The sequence below is a fragment of the Lemur catta genome, chromosome 7 (genome assembly GCF_020740605.2).
Source record: "Lemur catta isolate mLemCat1 chromosome 7, mLemCat1.pri, whole genome shotgun sequence".
NCBI lineage: Eukaryota > Metazoa > Chordata > Mammalia > Primates > Lemuridae > Lemur > Lemur catta.
This window is the reverse complement of record NC_059134.1, coordinates 63,701,836-63,714,525: the sequence shown is the minus strand read 5'-3', so window position 1 is coordinate 63,714,525 and position 12,690 is coordinate 63,701,836. Positions and strand designations below refer to the sequence as shown.

At 35.6% G+C, this 12,690-nt stretch overlaps 2 protein-coding genes across 2 annotated transcripts; one reads left to right on the top strand and one right to left on the bottom strand.

The window, feature by feature from the left end:
• Positions 1-1,044: 1,044 nt before the first annotated feature.
• Positions 1,045-1,989, top strand: LOC123642390 (olfactory receptor 502-like). The gene is given in 1 exon segment (XM_045557443.1): positions 1,045-1,989. A coding segment is annotated over 1 exon segment (945 nt).
• Positions 1,990-9,925: 7,936 nt separating this feature from the next.
• Positions 9,926-10,879, bottom strand: LOC123642064 (olfactory receptor 481-like). The gene has a single exon (XM_045556991.1). The coding sequence runs from the start codon at positions 10,877-10,879 to the stop codon at positions 9,926-9,928; it is 954 nt and encodes a 317-aa protein (XP_045412947.1).
• Between the last annotated feature and the right edge of the window lie 1,811 nt (positions 10,880-12,690).

The window sequence follows — 12,690 nt, the reverse complement described above, 5'->3', positions numbered from 1 at the left end:
AGTTATCTGATTTATTCAAATGAATCTATTTTAATTATATCATAAATATTAATGATGCTTTTTACATAGTGATTACATTGATATTTCAAACTACTTAAAAATAAAACATGTAACCAAAATGTTTGTACCCCCATAATTTCCTGAAATAAAAAATTTTTTAAGTAAAAAAAAAACCAAAACAATATTTAATTATAAATATTTTTTAAATACCCACTTAATTTACCATAAAAGTTACCTAATTCATAATAGTAATTTGAAATTTCTTTGTGGTAATAGGGTCAAAAACAATTTTATTTCTTCTTTTTAAAAAATGGTCTTATTTAACCGATAGATATTGTGAAATATGTTACTAACCAACTTCCTCTTTGACACATTAGATGGCAGAAGGCATAAAGGATAAACTTATCCACTTATTGCCAGGTGTGTTGGACTTCATGGTATTATTCAACTTTATTTGCTGTGTAGTTACTAAGGAATGAATAGTGAGTCTTCCTGGGGTTCACATTCTGATGCCAACACTTGCTACGATACCTCATCCAAGTTACATAACCTCTTTCAGACTCAGTTTATGAATCTATAAAATAATAATGAAACTAATATTATTTTGTGGGAAGTGAACCAGACTATGGATACAAATTTCTCAGCCTCTTAACATTTAGTAAGAATGTAAAAAATGTTAGCTATTACTAAAGTCTTTATTTAAAAACTCCATATGTATATTTTTCTTTTTTTGGTATACTCACCAATCTTTGTTATTATTCTCATCTGTCTTGTATTTTTTAATGCCTTGAATTTAAAGCCACTTTAACTGCATTTTTGGAAATACTATGACAAGAAAAGAACATTATTGGAAAGAAGATTTTCTATTGTTTGTGATAAAAATAATTTTCAAAACCCATTTCATTTCATTTCATATAAAAATGTACTGGTACTTGAATATCTTTATAATGACTTCCATGTGTACTAATGAAAATAAACCAACAAATTTGTAACTATGGTACTGGTCTCATAACAGGTCCATTTTGGCACCAGCTACATTGTCTCATGGATTCCTGGATGGATGGGAACCATACTGCTGAGACAGGGTTCATTTTATTGGGCTTAACAGATAATCCAGTCCTTCGAGTCGTCCTCTTCATGATCATCCTGTGCATTTACCTGGTGACCATATCTGGCAACCTCAGCACAATCATTCTAATCAGAATCTCCTCTCAGCTCCATCATCCTATGTATTTTTTTCTTAGCCACTTGGCTTCTGCTGACATAGGCTATTCATCTTCTGTCACCCCCAACATGCTTGTAAACTTCCTGGTGGAGAGAAATACAATCTCCTACCTTGGATGTGCCATCCAGCTTGGTTCAGCGGTTTTCTTTGGAACAGTTGAATGCTTCCTTCTGGCTGCCATGGCATATGACCGCTTTGTGGCAATCTGCAACCCGCTGCTTTATTCAACCAAAATGTCCACACAAGTCTGTGTCCAGTTACTCGTAGTGGCTTACACAGGTGGTTTTCTTAATGCTTCCTCCTTTACCTTTTCCTTCTTTTCTTTATCTTTCTGTGGCCCAAATAGAGTCAATCATTTTTTCTGTGATTTTGCTCCCTTAATTGAACTCTCCTGTTTTGATACCAGTGTCCCCGCAGCTGTTCCCTCATTTACTGCTGGCTCTGTCATTGTCATCACTGTGTTTGTCATAGCCGTCTCCTACATGTAGATCCTCATCACCATCCTGAAGATGCGCTCCAGCGAGGGGCGCCACAAGGCCTTCTCCACCTGCACCTCCCACCTCACTGCGGTCACTCTGTTCTATGGGACCATCACATTCATTTATGTGATGCCCAAGTCCAGCTACTCGACTGACCAGAACAAGGTGGTGTCTGTGTTCTACATGGTGGTCATCCCCATGTTGAACCCCCTCATCTACAGTCTCAGGAACAAGGAGATCAAGGGGGCTCTGAAGAGAGAGCTTGGTAGAAAAATATTTTCTTAGTGACACCTGTTATTTTATAGAATTTAATACAATAATTTCCATAGATATAATCATAATAGGAAATTTTCTTTGGCCACAATATTGATGACCATACATCATTACCCAGTGTGGAGCATTTTTTTAGTACTAGATGGATTTATAGATATCATATAGTAAATCAGAGGCCTATAGTGAGTTACCTCTAATGAAATTGAGTTAAATTTACAATTAAGAAAAAACATATAATCTGCTGAAAATTCTAAATTGTATTCATTTTTTTTCAAAAGTAGTTACCTGCCATAATTTGAATTGAAGACATGTGAACTAAAGAGACAAGTCACCTGCTCCCTATACACCTAACAGACCTTGTTCATAGACAGGTAAGAAAACTTCTGTAAACACTTTTGTTTACAAAGTGTGAATATAGCAGTCACATAAAAATCACCAGCCCATGACATTGCCAAAATCCAACTGGATACAAATTGCTATTTTTCTTGATCAAGGCCTAGTCCTAGTCCATGTTAAGTTTGCTCCATGTGACTTGTCTCTACGTTCTGGACCTTTTGGTTCCATCGTCTGGATCATCCTTCCTTTTCCAGAAAAATATTGCCCATGTTATAGCTGAGTAGTTTTTTTTTTTTTTGTCATATTTCCTGACCATTGCCTGCTACGAGTCCACAGACCTTTCACTTTCCATTGTCCCTGTTCCTTGCAGTACAAGCTGATATATTTTCTTCTAAAATTTTGTGAGAGTGTCCAGAGAAATGAAAATAAAAGCTCAATGGGATACTACTTTACACCTACTTGTACAGTTAGAATAAAAAGATAAGACAAGAAAAAAGTGTTGGTGAGAACATGGAAAATTAGAGCCCTCTTATACTGTTGGAGGAAATGTAAAATGGTGCAATCATTTTGGAAAACTGTCTTATAGTTTCTAAAACTATTAAAAATACAGTTACCCTATCACTCAGCAATTCCATTTCTAGATGGATACCCAAGAGAATTAAAACATATGTCCACAAAAAAAAATTTTCCTCAGTGTTCTACAAACACTCACTGCCTATTGTTATTGGATACAGAAGTCTTTTAGCTCAGGGAAGAATCAGGGTTGAATGTATAAATTAAAGAGTAAACAATATTTAAGTTGTATTTTAATTGAAGAAATTGCAGGAGACCCATACGTGGCTGTCAACATAAGGATATACAGGATAAACAATGGAATAGTGCATCATTTAAGAGTCTGGCAGAGTTGTAAAATCTAGCAAAGATTAACACAAATGGACAAGAGAGGTAGGACGAAACCCAAACAGGAATGTAAGTTTGCAGAATACAGAAATGAAAGTGATTCAAGATGAGATAGTGTGGGTACTTGTTTAATCCTTCTGAGATTTAGCAATGTGGCGACTGTAGGTAACTTAGCAAGAGCAGTTTCAGAGTGGTGAAATTGAAGCCACATGGGAATGTACTTGATATGCAGCTGATAGGTGAAAAATAATTTCAGCAAAATGGTAGGCCATGAACAAGAGAGTGGGGAAAATATTTCAAGAACAATGAGTAACACACTTTCACTGGGTCTCTTTGCTACATGAATGGAGGAGAATACAGGATTATAACATTGGAAAATAGTTATGCTTACAGTGGAGAATTCTCTACAAGTCAGTCTAATGAATTTAGACTTGAATAATTTCAATTGCATTACATTAAATCAGTGTCTGTAATTTATTGATTATAAAATCAGGTTATAAACTAAATATTTACATTTATAGTATGATTTTAATTTTTTGTAAATAAAAGTTTGTTTATTCCAAAAAAAAACACATGTCTGGGAGAATAAATATCAAGTTGTTAGCAGGAGATAAATTGTAGAAAATGGTCTATATTATCATTCAGGGCAACTGAAGGAAATTGGTGACTCACTCAGTCTAGATAATTGAGGGGAATTTAATAAAGAAACTATTTGCAAAGTTGTGGGCAGAGTTTAGGAAAAGCTTCAAGGATAATGCTGCACCCAGGGATAGTGATCAGCTCAATACCTGAAGGGGCAAAAGGTGTGGGCAGTTACTGGACCTTGCAGAGCTGTGGTAAGAGAACCAGCTGTCAGGAGCTGAGGCATTTGGTGGAACATCAGCAACACCTGACCCAGGAGGGGAAGAGCCAGGGAAGTACCCAAACCTCAGTGTCCTGTGCCAGTGTTTCCCAGAAGCCACATGCAAGGGAGTGTGTTGATACAGTCCATACAGGTCAGTCTCTTGGGATTATGTCATGGTGGAAATGGGTAAAAAGCAGATCTGGGAAGACAAATGGGAGATATGTAGCACTCTGAGGTTTTTAATTTTTTTACATGCTTATTGTCTTCTATGTCTACGTTTTTTTAAATTTACTTAAAAACTTGAATTCCTTTTGTAATGTTAAAAATATTTTCAAGTTCTAAAAGTAAAGAAGAAGGTAGCAGGAAGAACATTTCTGCATCTATTGCAGGAGTTCCAGTGTGATTATACACATCACAATTTAAGTAGTCTCAGAAGTGGATGTGCAAAGGGAAAGAAGGTATAATACTTTAAAGGCTTTATAGAAGTGTGTTGTAGGTGTTTCTCTGGGAAAAAATAACCTTGGTAAAGAAGTGTGCAGCCATAATTTCATCCCAGTTAGGTCACTGGAAGGAGTGCCCTCATTCAGATATCTCTTTCCACCTGAACACTTACTACACAACTCCTTCAACATACTGCGAAACGTTTACTCAAAATTGACTGTCAGAAGATTTAATAAGCTATAATTGACTCACATGTGCAAATCATTAAAAATGTTTCAGTTGATTGTGAGGTTATGTGAGAAAATATAAAGCATGCAGGAAGTGACTCTGATCACACCTTACTGCTCACATGCAGGTATTTCTGCAGGAGAAAGTTTGTCTCAGTGGTTTTCAGGCTTTGGAATGAGATGTGGCAGTGACTTTGAATAAGTTTCTTAACCTCTTCAAGTCTAATGTTTCTTAATTCAAAATTGTATATTATATTTATACCAGTCTCATGCGATTGTAAGGATTAAGTGATGTGAAGTTAATATTACATGTGTGCATGTGCAGGTGTATATAAACATTTAGAAAGTTTAATAATGTGACTGAATATAAATTAAGACTCCAAATTATTTCTTTCTTCCATTATACCAATACCCTGCTAGAAAAGGAAATTTTAAATCTTATCTTTATATCTGCAAATTTGTTAAATGTTTAGAAATAAAGGAAAATACAAAACCTTTCCAAAAGCAAAACATGAATAAATAAACATATCAGATAGGCAGATTGAATTGTGTAGATACTAATACTCTCTAAATCAATTTCTATAATTAATATAAATCCACCAAGAATCTTGAGCATTTTTTTTTTGGTTGAAACATTGTACAAGCTGAATTAAAATTTAAAATGAAAGAATAATTGCGAAAGTATTGCCAAAAAATCTTACCAAAGAAGAATTGTGAGGTGGTAACTTAAGCTATATTAAAACATATCCCAAACTATTATATTATAAAAACAATGCATTAACTGTATTTCTGGTTAGAATGTTAGAAGGAAATAAAATTTCATACCCATGTAGCAAGAAAAAATGGATAAAATAAAAAGCATTGTTTTCTATAGGGCTATCAAAGAGTACTGGATGAAAGAAAACTGATTAACTAAATTCCCAAGAGGAAGGAGTATGTAACAGAGCTGTAGCAGCATCTACATTCAGGAGCAAGCACCTAGTCTTGATGTGATTGGTAGAAGAACAGGTTTGCCATAGACAGGACTTTGCAAGAATCAGAAAAGAAAATCATCCAAGAATGTAATGACAGTGTGGGCTGGTAGACTTTGGAAGAGACTGAAATTATAAAATAAATTGTTTTGGCTGGGCGCGGTGGCTCACGCCTGTAATCCTAGCACTCTGGAAGGCCGAGGCGGGCAGATTGTTTGAGCTCAGGAGTTCGAGACCAGCCTGAGCAAGAGCAAGACCCCGTCTCTACTAAAAAATAGAAACAAATTATCTGGCAACTAAAAATACATATAGAAAAAATTAGCCGGGCATGGTGGCGCATGCCTGTAGTCCCAGCTACTCGGGAGGCTGAGGCAGTAGGATCGCTTAAGCCCAGGAGTTTGAGGTTGCTGTGAGTGAGGCTGATGCCACGGCACTCACTCAACTCCGGGCAACAGAGCAAGACTCTGTCTCAAAAAAAAAAAAAAAAAGGAAAGAAATTATTTGACCTAAGAATTCTCCATCGTGAACCCTCCTGGGAGTTTACAAAGAAATTGGCAGTGGAGGAGGGATTTACAAGGAAAGGCTGGTGGGTGGCTTATGCCTGTAATTCTAGCATTCTGGGAGGCAGGAGGATTGCTTGAGCTCAAGAGTTTGAGACCAGCCTGAGCAAGAGTAAGACCCTGTCTTTACCAAAAATAGAAAAATTACACGGGTGTCATGATGCACACCTGTCATCCCAGCTACTTGGGGGGCCGATGCAATAGGATTGCTTAAGCCCAGGAGTTTGAGGTTGCTGTGAGCTATGGTGACACCCACTCTGTCTCAAAAAAAAAAAAAAAAAAAAAAAGCAACACACAATTTCACTGTAAATGCTAGACAGAGTAAAAAGGCTGACATTATCTGGGAAAGGGAGAAATGTATATGTCACTTATAATTCTTTTGCGTATGTGGTATATTATTTTAAAAATTTAGAAAACAGCAAGTGGCAGATGTGCACAGATGTCTCATATTGCTGAATTAGTGGAAAAACGTTTTAAAATAAATATAAATATCTTAATTTAAAGAAAATATGGACATAATTGGGAAAAATAAAGAGAAATTTAGGAAAACAGTAAAACTCAAAAAAGAACAAAATGGATACCCCAAAACTAAAAAATTAAATATGTAAAATAAAAATACATTATATAGGCATAACAGACTATTGAACAGAAAAGAGAGAATCAATTAATTAGAAAAAAGGTTATTAGACATTATTGAAGCTCAGAAGCAAAAAAAAAATTAAAACTTAGAATAATGTGAAGGAATGTTAAGACAATGTCATATAATTTAACACATGAATGTTTGGAATTCCCAGGAGATAAGAAAAAAGAATAGGCCTATAAAAATATTTGAAGAAGAACAAAATTTGCACAACATTGATGAAAAACACCAACCCACATTTTAAAGGTTAACAAAAACCAGGCAAATATATATATACATACATATATATGTATATATTCATAATGGCTTATCATAGTAAGCTGCTGGCAACCAGAAATAAAGAGAAAATTTTGAAGCAGCTGTAGAAAAAAAAATGTTTCCTATAGAAAAACAAGGATAAGAATAACTGTTGACTTCTCATAAAAAACATCAGAAGGCAAAGACAATGGAACAGTTTAAAAGTTCAAGAAGAAGAGAAGATAAGAGGGGGGGAGGAGGAGGAGGAGGAGAAAGAAGAAGAGGAAGAAGGAGGAAGAGGAGGAGGAGGACACAATGATGGCCAAAATAATATATAAAAACAGTTAAAATATATATATACCATGGAGTACTACTCAGCCATAAAATAAAATGGTGAACTAGCACCTCTTGTATTATCTTGGATGGAGCTGGAGCTTATTCTTCTAAGGGAAGTATCCCAAGAATGGGAAAACAAACACCACATGTACTCACCACTAAATTGGTTCTAGTAGATCAACACTTATGTGCACATATGGAAGTAACATTCAACGGGTGTCAGGCAGGTGGGAGGGGGGAGGATGGGATGGGTAAATTCACACCTAATGTGTCCAGTGTGAAATGTCTGAGGGTTTGGCATGCTTGTAGCTCTGACTTGGGTGGTGCAAAGACAGTCTACGTAACCAAAGCATTTATACCTCCATAATATTCTGAAATAAAAAGGAACACTAAATTAAACCCAAGTAAATAAAGAAAAAATAATAAAAATGAATAAAAATGTAAGAAATAGAAAATTGATATACACAGAAAAGCACAAATCAAAAGTTTTATTCTTTGAAAATGCTAATAAAATTGATATACCTCTAATACTCTAATAAGACCTAATAAAAATACAGAAATTATAACATCAGGAGTGAAATGATGACACTACAGATCTTACTGAAAATAAAAATAAGAAGATATGATTTTCAAATAGAAGTGATCTGGTAAACTGTTTTTGAGAACACCTTATCAAAAATGACATAAAAATAAATTGAAAAACGAATATTCTTTGACTCATTAAAGAAAATGACTCTTATAGTGACTTTTATGCAAAAGTGGAAGGCACAAATGGCTTCAATGTTAATTTCATACAACTATTTCGGACATAAATATCACCAATCCTGTAAAAAGTTCTTCTGAGAAAAGATAACAAAGAAACCCTTTCCAACTCATTTTTATATTTTTATAGCCCAACCTGAAAATTTCATTTCAGGATTAATAAAATGTGGTATATGTATACCATGGAGTACTACTCAGCCACAAAAAACAATGGTGATCTAGCACCTCTTGTATTATCCTGGATGGAGCCCCATTCTACTAAGTGAAGAATCATAAGAATGGGAAAACAAACACCACATGTACTCAACATTAAATAGGTACTAGTTGACCAACACTTATGTGCACATATGGAAGTAACATTCATTGGGTATAGGGCAGATAGGAGGGAGGATGAGGGGATGGGTATGTCCACACCTAATGGGTGTGGTGCGCGTTGTCTGGAGGATGGACACGCTTGTAGCTCTGAGTCAGGGCAAAGGCAATATATGTAACCTAAACATTAGTACTCCCATAATATTCTGAAATGATTTATATATATATATATATATGTATGTATGTATATAAAAGAAAACTACAATCTAAGAATAAAATTGGCAAAAGACCTGAAAAGAAATTACACAACAGAGGATATACAAATTTATTAAAATGCTCAAGAAACAAGTCCAAAGTGATGAGCATTAGCACTGCCTCATTATTTCATTATAAAAACTGAGATCTACCCTGAATTCTATGGTGTCATCCTTTTCAAAAACCATAGCTGAATAGTTTCCAACAATAGAGTGATGAGTGTCCAGAAATTCTTTAAACTACTTCCTTCCATAGGTTGTGTTTATATCTCTGAATGTTGCAAAGAGTTATGCTTTCACTAATTTACATGCCATGAATATTTAATTGGGTACCTAAAATAAAGAAGTGAAAGAATTAGTGGCAGTGAACACCTTCTTGAGAGATATTACAAAAAAGGATGGCAGCTGTATTCCAGGCCTGCATCAGCCTGGGTGTATTAGTCAATAATTTTATGCCATGGAAATACCAACTGGCTAGCTGAAAGCAAGCTGCACTGTGCCTGGTCCCCTCCCCACCAGCACCGCTTGGGAGACTTCCCTACTATTCAAAGGCTTGTTTGATAAGCCCTCAGAGTTCCTTCTGTGTAACCTGGATTGAGTCTCCTGGTGACAAAATTGTGAAATAAACTCTTTTGGTCTAGTTCTGATTAGATGGGAATAAAACTTTTCCAAGATGTCAGTATCACTATTTCCTCTTTTACACAGGCCAGGTCTTCCAGAAAAGTGACATGGGGTGTCGATACTATCATCAATTGCATGTCTATTGAATACATGATTCTTTCCAAGATGCTAATTTATGACACTTAAAAAAAAATGTACTACTTAGTTGAAGGAAAAAAACACACTCTCTAATCATAGACTCTGTTAATACTTGGGAGAGGAAAGAAAGAATGGAACTGTATTCTCCAGGTATCTTAACCCTAAAATATACACACTTAATTTGAACCCAGTATATTTTCATGAAAATGATAAATTTTATTTTGTGACTCTATAGAATTATAAAGTCGATATGAATCAACATACTTGTATTGTATATTTAAGATAGTTCTTCCCATCAAACTAGGCTAAAGGAAAACATAAACATCCACAACATATGTTCCCAAAACTGTTGTTTTACAATTTCTGTACTCACACTGGATTTCTTTCAAATGAGGAACGTATTCTCACTATCAATTTTCTCATGGCCTCTTTCACCTCCTTGTTCCTCAGACTGTAGATCAGAGGGTTCAGCATGGGGATTATTACTGTGTAGAACACAGACACCACTTTAATATGATCATCTGAGTGGCTTGACTTTGGTATAACATAAACAAATGTAACTGTCCCATAAAACAGAGAGACTGCAGTGAGGTGGGAGGTGCAAGTGGAGAAGGCCTTGTGCCTTCCCTGGGTAGAGTGCATCTTCAGGATTGAGTGGAGGATACACAGATATGAAAAAACTATGATAAACAGTGTGATTACAATGAGTGACCCAGCAGAGATGGTAGGAGATATTTCAGCAATATAAATATGGGTACAAGAAAGCTTCACTAGTGGTGGGAGGTCACAGAAGAAATGGTTGATTTTGTTTGGTCCACAGAAAGTCAAGCTCAATAAGCAGCCGGTACACGATGAAGAGTTCACACACCCACTCACATAGGAAACAACCAACAGGATGATGCAGACCCTGGGAGACATGTGTGTGGAGTAGAGAAGTGGGGAGCAGATGGCCACATAGCGATCGTAGGCCATGGCGGCCAGCAGGAAGCCCTCGGCCGTCCCAAAGACAACATCAGAGCCAAGCTGGGCTATGCAGCCAGCAACAGGGATAGTAGTTCTCTCTCTTACAAAACTCACAATCATGATAGGTGTGACTGATGTGGAATAGCCAATGTCCACAAAGGCCAAATGGCTGAGGAAGAAGTACATAGGGGTGTGAAGCTGAGGGCTTCTTTGGATTAACATGATTATGCTGATATTGCCCAATATGGTAACAATGTAGATTCCTAGAAAGACCACGAAGAAAACTAAACAAAGAATAGGATCTTCTGTCAACCCCAAAATAATGAACTCTGTCACCATTGTGCCATTTCCAGTCTCCATCTTTCTTGGAATGGTGCCTATTAAAATAAAACCCAGTGGATATCAGAATAAAGCAAATGATCTCATAATTAATACATGTATTTCAACATTTAGCCTAGTAAAAATCAAAATGTAGATATCACTTTTGTCTAATGCTTACACTTCACACAATGTTTATAAACATGTTGTATTAAGCATAATTTGAGAATATTAATGTCCATTATCCTAAATCCACAGATTCAAAGGGACCAATGACTAAGATCACAACATGGCTAGCACTCACATTTTTGTCATGTCATCAACTCTGGTTGTTCAATGAACACTTACAGCGATAATATTTTGAGAACTTGATGAAAACCAGAATGGTCAAAGTAACTGACCTTATGCTGCTATTTGGCACTGTCCAATTTGTCTCTATTTCTCAGGTACATTGGAGACCACACTCCCCAGTCCCCTTGCAGTTAGATAAGACTGTGAACGGTATATGCCAATGGGCTATGAGAGGATATTTTGTGTCTCTCTTCTGAATAAAATTAAATTGCCAGTGGGCAACTCAGTCTTTCTTTTCCATAGTGATGCATTTTACATGACACAACTGTAATACAGTGGTACTTCCCACCAGCCTGGGTTTTCAGTGAATGTCAAGAACAGAGTATAAACTGAAAATATACTGAAAGTGAGAAATAAATCTATGTTGTGTTAGACCACACTGAGTTTCCAAGATTAATTTGTCAGAACAGTGTAACACCATCTAATCTGGTTAATATAATCACAGATAAGCTGTAAATGGAAGCTGCATGTAGAGTTTAATCGTGAGATAAACATGAGAAATAAATCCACTTTGGATCATTAATTGCACTTTAGGTACTGTTCAGTCCTAATAAACAGAAATACATTTTGTAATAATATATTAAAGATATACCTATTGAAATATGTTAACAAAATGTCAAATGCTTGTATTATGCCAGCCATGTGAGAACAGAATGATACATAAATAGATGGAAATTGAGAAGTCATTCCTTTTAGCAAAAAATTAATTAATAGGTATAATCATGAGAATGTAAAAAATAAAATGAGGATATATTTCCATCCTAAGCAATCTGTGAATATGAAATATCATAAAACATTCTGAACAAAATACTTGGATAAATTGCTAGCTTGGATATATTAAAAATGCTCAGAATGCAGAAATGAGCTTTCATGTAATCAAGGAACTCCCCACTGACCAAAATGATATGAGAGTTGATCATCATGAAATAGGCTGAAGCAGAACTGTAACTCTCTAGAGACATTTGCCAAACTCTACAATGAAGAACCTTGTCTTTTAATAGACATTGAAGGTAACAGTTTGGAAACACACAAATTGGAGAGTTCAGACTGAAACTCCCATGCCCTCCCATATGTCTATTCATACTGCAGGATCCTTGCCTTCAACCTCAGTGAAACGGCAGTCTTTAAAATATCCTCTTACTAGCTAAGGGAGGTGAGAAGGATAATCTTCTGTCTCAGCCTAGTCTCTGAGAAAGAGAAAAAAAAATCTATAAATCTCCTTTTCTAACAATTAATTATAATTGGTCTACCTTGATGCAGGTTTGGGATTTGAATTTACGATTCTTATTTAGTTTAAATCCTCAAACTTTGAATTATCATAAAGTAGTCCTGCATTGGCAATAATATAAGATATATTACTATAACATATTGATATTATAAAGATATTGATATTATAAAGTGACATTAAAGACATATCTATGATAGAATAAAGATGACTTCAAATTTTGTTCTACTACTCCCATTGAAGGAGCCATCTAATTACCCTCCACTTGGATTTAGGC

Excerpts from the sequence above, each read along its gene's own strand:
- LOC123642064 (XM_045556991.1), bottom strand. The coding sequence starts at position 10,879 with ATGGAGACTGGAAATGGCACAATGGTGACAGAGTTCATTATTTTGGGG.